Genomic DNA, 10854 nt, shown 5'->3' on the forward strand with positions numbered 1-10854 from the left:
ATCAAAAGAAAGAAATGGACATTAGCTCAGATGAGGAAGTTGCGCCTAGGGTCATGGCATGTTGTTGGGGACCTGGAAAGCCACCAAATACGTTTGTGATGCTGGATTCATCGGGAGAGGTGCTTGATGTACTCTATGCTGGATCCCTCACATTACGATCTCAAAATGTCAATGACCAGCAGCGTAAAAAGAATGACCAGGATCGTGTTTTAAAGTTTATGATGGACCACCAACCGCATGTTGTGGCTTTAGGAGCTGTCAATTTGTCTTGTACTCGCCTGAAGGATGATATTTATGAGGTAAGGATTCATGAAACACAATGGAACTATGTTCTTCGACTCTAGCTAATGCAACATACATGTTCTGAGTTTAATCTTATATTGTTACACTTACATTCATATGGTTGTGGAATTTTGTCTGTAGAGTCCTCAATTTTCTGTTTTATCAACAGGACTTTCGAACTGATATACCTTTTTGAGTTTGACTGCTTTCCCGAAATTGATGATGTTATATCTGGTGTAGTAAGCTTGAGTCACTGCTTTTGTAGCTCACCTTGTCAAAGTTATCTGGTTGTGTTTTAGTCTGCATTGTTGTTTTTCTTGCTTAGTAAACTTGGTCATGTTTTATTTTATATATCAGGTCATATTCCAGATGGTGGAGGAAAAGCCTAGAGATGTTGGACATGGAATGGATGATTTAAGCATTGTTTATGTGGATGAATCACTTCCTAGACTATATGAAAATTCTCGAATCTCGGGTGAACAGCTACCTCAGCAGTCAGGGATCGTGAAACGTGCAGTTGCTCTTGGACGCTATCTCCAAAATCCACTAGCAATGGCTGCCACTTTATGCGGTCCAGGTAGGGAAATTTTGTCTTGGAAGCTTCATCCCTTGGAGCATTTTCTTCAGGTAGACGAGAAGTACGGAATGGTTGAGCAGGTTATGGTTGACATAACAAACCAGGTTGGAATCGACATTAATTTGGCAGCTAGCCATGAGTGGTTTTTTTCTCCTTTACAGTTCATTTCTGGACTTGGGCCTAGGAAAGCTGCATCCTTGCAGAGGTCGCTTGTGAGAGCTGGTTCAATATTTGTTCGCAAGGACCTGATAATGCATGGGCTTGGTAAAAAGGTTTTTGTAAATGCAGCCGGTTTCTTGCGCATTCGCAGGAGTGGGCTAGCTGCTAGTAGCAGTCAATTTATTGACTTATTGGATGACACCCGAATACATCCCGAGTCATATAGCCTTGCCCAAGAATTGGCTAAAGATATTTATGATCAGGATGTCAGAGGTGACTCAAATGATGATGAGGATGCGATAGAGATGGCAATAGAGCATGTGAGAGATCGGCCAGGCTCATTGAGAAAAGTGGTCCTTGATGAGTATCTTGCCAGCAAGAAAAGGGAGAATAAGAAGGAAACCTATAGTAATATCATGAGAGAATTGAGCTTTGGTTTCCAGGATTGGCGGATACCCTTTAAAGACCCAAGTCCAGATGAAGAATTTTATATGATTTCAGGTGAAACTGAAGACACCATAGCTGAGGGAAGAATTGTGCAGGCTAGTGTTCGGAGATTACAGGGTGGAAGAGCCATATGTGTATTAGATTCTGGGTTAACTGGGATGCTTACGAAGGAAGATTTCGCAGATGATGGGAGAGATATTGTTGAGTTATCGGAACGACTGAAAGAAGGCGATATCCTGACATGCAAGATCAAATCAATTCAAAAGCAGAGGTATCAGGTGTTCCTTATTTGCAAAGAAAGTGAGATGAGAAACAACAGACACCAGCATAACCAGAATGTGGATGCTTACTACCATGAGGATAGAAACAGTCTCCAGCTTGTAAAAGAGAAAGCTCGAAAGGAAAAAGAGCTAGTGAGGAAGCATTTTAAGTCCCGGATGATTGTCCATCCTCGCTTTCAGAATATCACTGCTGACCAAGCTACAGAGGTATGCAAAATATTTACTCTCCATTTGTACTTAGTAGAGTTTTATGAAATGCATTTGTTATATATTTAGAGAAATCTCTGAGATTATTTGTTGGTGCCACGTACAGTATTTGTCTGACAAAGACTTTGGAGAAAGCATTGTTCGTCCAAGTTCTCGAGGACTCAATTATTTAACTTTGACGCTCAAGATTTATGATGAAGTTTACGCTCACAAGGAGATAGTTGAAGGTGGGAAAGAAAACAAGGACATCACTAGCCTACAGTGTATTGGGAAAACCCTGAAAATTGGAGAGGACACCTTCGAGGATCTGGATGAGGTTCGTTGTTTTATATATCTAGTTGTACTATCAATGAACAAACTTATTTGATTCTTGAACATCCTTTAAGTGTTTTAAGATTCCTCTGACCCCATGTCATATAACTGCAGGTCATGGATCGATATGTTGATCCTTTGGTATCTCATCTTAAGACCATGCTCAACTATCGGAAATTCCGAAAGGGGACCAAATCAGAAGTAGATGATCTTCTGAAGATCGAGAAGGGCGAAAATCCTTCAAGAATAGTTTACTGCTTTGGGATTTCTCATGAACATCCAGGCACCTTTATACTGTCTTATATAAGGAGCACAAATCCACATCATGAGTATATAGGCTTATATCCTAAGGGATTTAAGTTCAGGAAAAGGATGTTTGAGGACATTGATAGGCTTGTGGCATACTTCCAGAGGCATATTGATGACCCATTGCAGGAGTCAGTGCCATCAATCCGGTCTGTTGCTGCCATGGTACCAATGAGAAGCCCAGCAGACCGTGGCTCATCTGGAGGAAGTGGTTGGGGTAGTTCTCATAATGAAGGAGGCTGGAAAGGAAACTCAGATCGCTCAGGCTCAGGTAACACATTTGAAAGTTGGTTTTTAACTTGCATAGAAGGACTTGTGTGGTCATTGTTTGACTTGTCGGGGTTTTTATTTTATTTAATTTAGATTCTGGTAATCTGGATTTTGGTTGCTGAGAAGCATTCATATATTAATATTGTTTATGTGGTCTTGACTATGATTCTGCACGAAATTGTGCAAATGTATTGTAGGGAGGGGTGGTGATTACAGAAATGGTGGTGGACGTGATGGGCATCCAAGTGGAGCGCCAAGGCCATATGGTGGTCGCGGTCGTGGTCGAGGCAGAGGACGAAGAGATCATATGAACGGTGATAGACAAGATGGGAATGGAGACTGGGGTAATAACGATACTGGAACTGGAGATGGAGGTTGGGGAAGTAGTACTGGTAAAAAGAGCAGTGGTGCAGGTGGCTGGGGTAATGAGTCTGGTGGTGGTGGTGATGGGAGTACTGGTGGTTGGGGAAGCGAGACTGCTGAGAAAAAGAGTGACGGTGCGAGCGGCTGGGGAAATGATTCTGGCGGTAAAAAGAGCAGTGAAGATGGTGGTTGGGGAAACAAGGCTGGTGGTAAAAAGAGCGATGGAGAGGGCGGTTGGGGGAATGAATCCAGCAGTCAAAAGAGCGGTGGCGGCGGTGGTGGTGGATGGTGAAGAAACATAACCGCGGCTACTACTACTGGTTGGGTAATTAAATTGCAAAGTCTAAGACAAGACATAAAAAAACACATTAGTAGTAATTTTAGCTTCTCTCTCTCTGCCTAAGTGCCTTATTTTTCAATTTAAATCTTTGCTTTTTTTTTTTTGTTTCCTTCTTTTTGTCTTAACTTGACGGTATTAGTCTTGTCGGGTTATGTATTGCCTGACTTTTTAATTTTCCAAGAAAGTCTTTCAAGCGATGCTTACATCTTCTTTTTGTTTCCCTGAAATAAAACTTATATTAATAAGAAATGTCATTACGAACAATCGAACATGTTCTTGTAACCAATCAGGTAATATTACAGAAGCTGGATAAAATTTACAGTTCAAATAACCAAATTGTGCTAGACTGTGAGCAGCTCGATTTTGTTTCTCGTCTGGTAAAGCAGAAAGATATGTCTTTGTATCAATCAAGTTGAGAAGTCTGACATTCGTTGAACCATCCTGTTGGATTCGGTTCGTGTGTCGTAAATAAACCGTTCCATTAATATTGCCCACCGTGAAAATAATATCTTATATACCATGGTGACTTTTTCTAAAATCAACACCCTCACCAAAAATATTTGAACCAGTGTAATTGTGTGTTTGTTCCAATTGTGCCTTTTTTTTTTTCTCATAAGTGTTACCATTTTATATATAACAAAGTGTTGCAAGTGTTACAACAGTGGTAACTTCCACTTACAGAGCTCTACAGACTTTCTAAACTTTCAACCATGGATTAGATCAAACAGATCCCACTAATCCATTTTTCTAAACTACAAAAGTACAAGCCATTCCAAACTTTTACTTCCGATTTAAAGATAAACTAAGAGTTAACACCATATTGCTCATCTTGGATATGCACTTACCAAAAAGATTTCAGACCATATCCACTTATTCAAGACCTTGGCTGCATTCATTGAACCTAAGCAACATTTCCAAAAAATTGTTGACAGAATCAGTAGAGTGTCAAAGCTTTAACGTTTCTTTGGAGGTTTCAGAATCCCTCCCTCATTATACTCATGAACCTTTTGCTTTTGCTTCCTTCGTTCTTCCTCATTCTTATCAACTGCTGAGATTTTGCGCTTTAAATCCTCTTCCATTTCATAATTCTTACCAGATTCATCTTCATCATGTCTTCTCGAACATTCTCCAACTTCAAACTTCCTTGCATCTCTGGAAGTTATCTCATACTCACTTATTGGAGTTATATTAGAGCCTATTGATGTTTGATTGCGTCTCCAAGGAGTCTGAGGAATTGGTACAGCAAAATTCAGAAACTTTTCATCTCTTGAAGGATGAAAATAAGGACTTGCAGCTGCAATCTCATCTGGGTTCAGAGGTGGCGTATCAACTCTTGGAGGTGGACGGATAGGTACCGGAAGGGAATCATCAGAATTATGAGCTTGCAAATTCATGTCTGACCTATGGAGCTCATCATGCAACGCAAATCTTTCTCTCCCATCAGTCAAATTATCTGCAGTACCAGTGTTTGTGACAGGTAGAGGTTGGAGAAAAGGACAATAGTTCCTGAGATGAGTGAACCTCAAACACCTGCTACAAAATCTTCTTAGACGTTCATACTGAAACCTGATTACTGTAGTCTCCCCAGAATCAAACCTAACTCTTCGGAAGAACCTTAGACGATCAGTTATGGCAAATCTAATTCTGATTCTGATATAAGCTACCTGAGTAGTAGTAGCATCATGAAAGTCCAATTCCACCACTTCACCAAGCGCTTCAGCTATTTGTGTTACAGTTTCTTCACAAACATAAGGAAGAGGGATTCCTCTCATCTGAACCCATATATCTATTGTTGTGAGGAAATCAAAGTCAGGAAGGTCCTCCCACCTCTGAAAAGCCACAAACCAATTGTTGAATATCCATGGTTCCCTTCTTTGAACTGAAATAAGATCCACCTCAGATTGGAATAGAAACTGAACAAAAGTATCATCCAGAACCCTTCCATGGACTCTTGCTGCTAATCCCCATATTATTGGTAGCGAAGAGATCACAGTAAAGAGGTTTTGAGCTCTCGGGTTAAGGGGTCTAGCTATCAAACTTAGCCTATTGCGAGCCACCGTAGCTGCATAAGCCTCATGTGGGACAAACAATTCTGGATCTTCATCCGCCATAATTTAGAGAAACATGAAAGCAAAAAGGAGATTGTGTTTCTCTACCCACTCAAAGTAAATATATATAGTAAGAGGTTAACGTAAAATAAGATATATGAAAAACTAATAATAAGATAAAGGAAATAGACTTTAGCATATCTTGTAAGAAAAGATATGTAAGGGAAGGAAAGGATAAGACTGAGAAAGGGTTGAAAAGAGTGAAACCGTAAAAAGAGACTAGTAAGAAAAAAGTATTATAAAAACCAGAAGACAACAAAATTTTTTTGTCACAGACGGGAAACGTTTCCAACATCTAAAGTTTCCTTATTCCTTAAACCGACTATACTTACTAGACACAAGAAAAATTTAACCTCTTCTATAGTAAAATATTATAACCCCTATCTCCCTACTAATTAACCTTTTCCTCTTCAAACAGGTTTCCTAGCCACTGTGGATGACCCTTACCAACGTAGGAATGTAACCTTAACCCAGTTATCACACTCATTGCTATTTCAGAAGCTCCTTTATTGCACTTTAAAGGTTCAATCCACATAAACCAGTTAGGTTTATCCTTGGTGAAACTTAAAAGTTCAGCAATATGACCTATTAAAGCTGGCCACTCTTTTGGTTTATTTAAAGCTTTAATAATCTCAGAGGTGGAAGCTCCAAAGGTTACATTATCTAAATGGTGCTTATTCATACTATCTAATGCCCAAGCCCAACTCCTAAGTTTAGCATCAAAAAGAGAATGTACCTGAGAGTATGATCTGCGACTATGCATTAAAACTAAGCCCCTTGAATCTCTTACCACCCAGGACGCTCCAGATACTTGTTTTTTCCTTGACCAAGCAAATCCAATATTGCACTTGAGCTCTCCCCAATTCNAAGAGTGAAACCGTAAAAAGAGACTAGTAAGAAAAAAGTATTATAAAAACCAGAAGACAACAAAAAAAATTTGTCACAGACGGGAAACGTTTCCAACATCTAAAGTTTCCTTATTCCTTAAACCGACTATACTTACTAGACACAAGAAAAATTTAACCTCTTCTATAGTAAAATATTATAACCCCTATCTCCCTACTAATTAACCTTTTCCTCTTCAAACAGGTTTCCTAGCCACTGTGGATGACCCTTACCAACGTAGGAATGTAACCTTAACCCAGTTATCACACTCATTGCTATTTCAGAAGCTCCTTTATTGCACTTTAAAGGTTCAATCCACATAAACCAGTTAGGTTTATCCTTGGTGAAACTTAAAAGTTCAGCAATATGACCTATTAAAGCTGGCCACTCTTTTGGTTTATTTAAAGCTTTAATAATCTCAGAGGTGGAAGCTCCAAAGGTTACATTATCTAAATGGTGCTTATTCATACTATCTAATGCCCAAGCCCAACTCCTAAGTTTAGCATCAAAAAGAGAATGTACCTGAGAGTATGATCTGCGACTATGCATTAAAACTAAGCCCCTTGAATCTCTTACCACCCAGGACGCTCCAGATAATTGTTTTTTCCTTGACCAAGCAAATCCAATATTGTACTTGAGCTCTCCCCAATTTGGAGGAATCCACTTTTTTTCCTTGGAATCTTCACTATTCCTTGATTGAATATCTCTATTCTGAGCTAAACTCCATTGTTGACAATCATCATATGATTTCTCGACAATTCTATTTGCCATCGAACCAGCTCCTTCAAACAACAGTATATTTCTGTTTTTCCATAAAACCCAAATAATCCAAGGACTTACAGATTTTAACTGTTGAGGCANATACTAATTAACTTTTTCCTCTTCAAACAGGTTTCCTAGCCACTGTGGATGACCCTTACCAATGTAGGAATGTAACCTTAACCCAGTTATCACACTCATTGCTATTTCAGAAGCTCCTTTATTGCACTTTAAAGGTTCAATCCACATAAACCAGTTAGGTTTATCCTTGGTGAAACTTAAAAGTTCAGCAATATGACCTATTAAAGCTGGCCACTCTTTTGGTTTATTTAAAGCTTTAATAATCTCAGAGGTGGAAGCTCCAAAGGTTACATTATCTAAATGGTGCTTATTCATACTATCTAATGCCCAAGCCCAACTCCTAAGTTTAGCATCAAAAAGAGAATGTACCTGAGAGTATGATCTGCGACTATGCATTAAAACTAAGCCCCTTGAATCTCTTACCACCCAGGACGCTCCAGATAATTGTTTTTTCCTTGACCAAGCAAATCCAATATTGCACTTGAACTCTCCCCAATTCGGAGGAATCCACTTTTTTTCCTTGGAATCTTCACTATTCCTTGATTGAATATCTCTATTCTGAGCTAAACTCCATTGTTGACAATCATCATATGCTTTGTCGACAATTCTATTTGCCATCGAACCAGCTCCTTCAAACAACAGTTTATTTCTGTTTTTCCATAAAACCCAAATAATCCAAGGACTTACAGATTTTAACTGTTGAGGCATGTCTTGATTCTGAGATATCTGTATCAAATGATTCATATTTGTGTAAATAGAATCCCCAAACCCATTCACGGGAGATGGCAGAATAGAAAGTGCCCAAACTTGTCTAGCCAATGGACATTGAAACAGTATACGGTTGATTGTTTCATTTTCCTCTCCACACATAAGACAACTATCTGCAACCTGAATACCTCTTGTTCTGAGTCTATCTTCAACAGCAACTGCTCCTCTTAACACCTTCCAGAAGAAAGTTTTAATCTTTGGAGCAGTTAGTATCTTCCATATACTTGCAAAAAGAGGATTTAAGGATGGATTTTCCGCAGCTTCTCGATACAAATTTTGATGAACTTTTCTACTAATTAGATCATAACCAGACTTGACTGTATATAAACCGTTGTTTGTACCAGCCCAGCAAAAAGTGTCTTCTCTCGAGACCAAAGGTCTTCTTCTTATCAAAATCTGAATATCTTTCCAGAGAAATAAATCTCTTAGCATATTCAGATTCCAGTTCTTTGAGGAAGGATCAATAATCTGACTCACTTTCATCTCAATATCTATCAGAGCCTGTAGATTCATTGGTCTTCTATTTTGTCCATCAAAAAGCCACTTATCTATCCAAACCTTAGTTTGCTCACCATTACCAATAACCCATGTCAATCCTTCCATTAGTAAATCTCTACCATATAAGATACTTCTCCAAGCATAAGAAGGTCTAGTTCCATTGGTTGCATTAAGGATATCAGTATTCAGAAAGTACCTGCTCTTAAAAATTTTATAGAAGAGGTTGTCTTTCTCATTAAAAAGTCTCCAAGCTTGTTTGGCTAGTAAAGCTTGATTGAAACACTGAAGGTCTTTGAATCCAATTCCACCTAACACCTTAGGCATTGTTAATCTCTGCCATCCTATCTAGTGGATTTTCCTTGAGCTTTGCATATTACTCCACCTGAAATTCATCATAACACTAGTCAGATTTTTGCATAGACCTTTAGGTAATTTAAAGCAGGTCATTGCATACACTAAAAAGCCATAGCAATAGACTTTAACAAAATCTCCTTTCCCCCTTGGGATAATGTCTTTGCATACCAACCTGTCATTCTCGACTGAAGCTTTGCTTTAATAAACCCAAATAATTCTTTTTTTGATCCACTTAAGCATTCAGGTAACCCCAAATACTTCCCAGTTCCTCCTTCAGTAAGAATGCATGATCTCTTTTTAATCCAAGTCTTTGTTTCTTCTTCTACTTTTGCCCCAAAGGTTACTGCTGACTTATCCAAATTAATAACTTGACCTGAAATTTGTCCATATTTAGATAAGCACTCCATGATCTCTTCACATTCTTCTTTATTAGCCTTACACACTAGAAGAGTGTCATCAGCAAATAACAAATGATTCACTGAAACGCCAGCATTGTTAAACTCGATGCCCGAAATTTTACCCATCTTTTCAGCCTGATTGAGAATATGGATTAAAGCCTCTGTACACAGTACAAATAAGAACGGGGACAGTGGATCTCCTTGTCTGATCCCTCTTCCTGGATTAATGTGACCATAAGGCTGACCATTGATTAAAACTGAATAAGAGACAGATGATACACAAGCCATGATCCATGATATCCATTTCTGATTAAAACCAAGAGCCACCAGAATTCTTTCCAAAAAGGACCACTCTACTCTATCGTAAGCCTTTGACATATCCGTTTTAAACACCATAAACTCCTTGGATATCTTCTCATTTGTTCTCAGATTATGCACAATCTCATGGACGATAAGAATATTATCTGAGACTAACCTTTCAGATACAAAGGCCGATTGAGTCTGAGAGACTATATCCGGTAAGTGCTTTTTGAGTCTTGCGGACAAAATTTTGGATATTATCTTGTACAACACCGAACACAGGCTAATGGGTCTAATATCTGTCATCCTCTGAGGGTTTATGATCTTGGGAATGAGACACAAATGAGTATGATTCCATTCCTCTGGAAGAACTCCGGTGTGAAAGAAACCCAATACTTCCTTTATAATTTGTGACTTCACCAAAGACCAATGTTTCTGAAAGAATAATGCAGTGAACCCATCCGGACCTGGGGCCTTCTCACTATTAATTGAAAAAACTGCATTATAGATCTCCTCTTCCGTAACATCTTGAGTTAGCTCCTGATTCATGACTGATGACACTTTAACTTGAAAACCTTCCAAATAAGCACTGGTAGAACTTGGATAAGAAGAAGTAAAAAGATTCTCAAAGAATAAGGTTGCAACCTTTCCTTTTTCTCTATTTGATGTCTGTTCATTTCCATTCTCATCCAATAGAAAACTCAAGGATTTTCTCACTCTGTTGGAATTTACTACTGCATGAAAAAACCTTGTATTCTTGTCTCCTTCACACAACCATTTCTCTCGACTTTTTTTTGTCTCCAATAGGCTTCCTCTTCACTGTACGCGAATCCCAATTGTTCTTTAATAACCGCAATTCTAGGCCAGCAGGGAAATTGAGCACTTTTATGATCATCTAGCTCTTTTCTCAACCTCTTGATTCTATTCTGAGAATTAGTATCAGAAGTTTTTTTCCAAACACTGATAGCTCTTCTACATTCCGCAATACTAAAGATAGTAGAATGCGTACCTTTAGAGATTTCATTATTCCAAGATCTGCAAATAGCTTCAATACAAGCAGGATTATCAGCCAATCTTTTGTCAAAGCGAAACTGTCCTCTAAAAGTTTCCTGATCATTAATAAATTTTACCAGTACCGGTCTATGATCAGATCCAAAAT

The 10854-nt window shown here is 38.7% G+C and overlaps 2 protein-coding genes across 2 annotated transcripts in view; one reads left to right on the top strand and one right to left on the bottom strand.

The window, feature by feature from the left end:
* Positions 1–3496, top strand: part of LOC104750333 (transcription elongation factor SPT6 homolog) — a gene marked incomplete in the record, with an annotated part of 6956 nt that extends 3460 nt beyond the window's left edge. The window contains 5 exon segments of the mRNA XM_019238285.1: positions 132–299; positions 640–1953; positions 2060–2269; positions 2380–2842; positions 3039–3496. Coding sequence (XP_019093830.1) covers positions 132–299; positions 640–1953; positions 2060–2269; positions 2380–2842; positions 3039–3496 — 2613 coding nt within the window.
* On the bottom strand, positions 3637–6506 carry LOC104750334 (uncharacterized protein At4g02000-like). The gene has a single exon (XM_010472118.2). It carries the CDS (start codon positions 5653–5655, stop codon positions 4498–4500), a length of 1158 nt encoding a protein of 385 aa, XP_010470420.1. The 5' UTR covers positions 5656–6506; the 3' UTR covers positions 3637–4497.

Source organism: Camelina sativa, chromosome 16 (assembly GCF_000633955.1).
Source record: "Camelina sativa cultivar DH55 chromosome 16, Cs, whole genome shotgun sequence".
NCBI classification, from domain to species: Eukaryota; Viridiplantae; Streptophyta; class Magnoliopsida; order Brassicales; family Brassicaceae; genus Camelina; species Camelina sativa.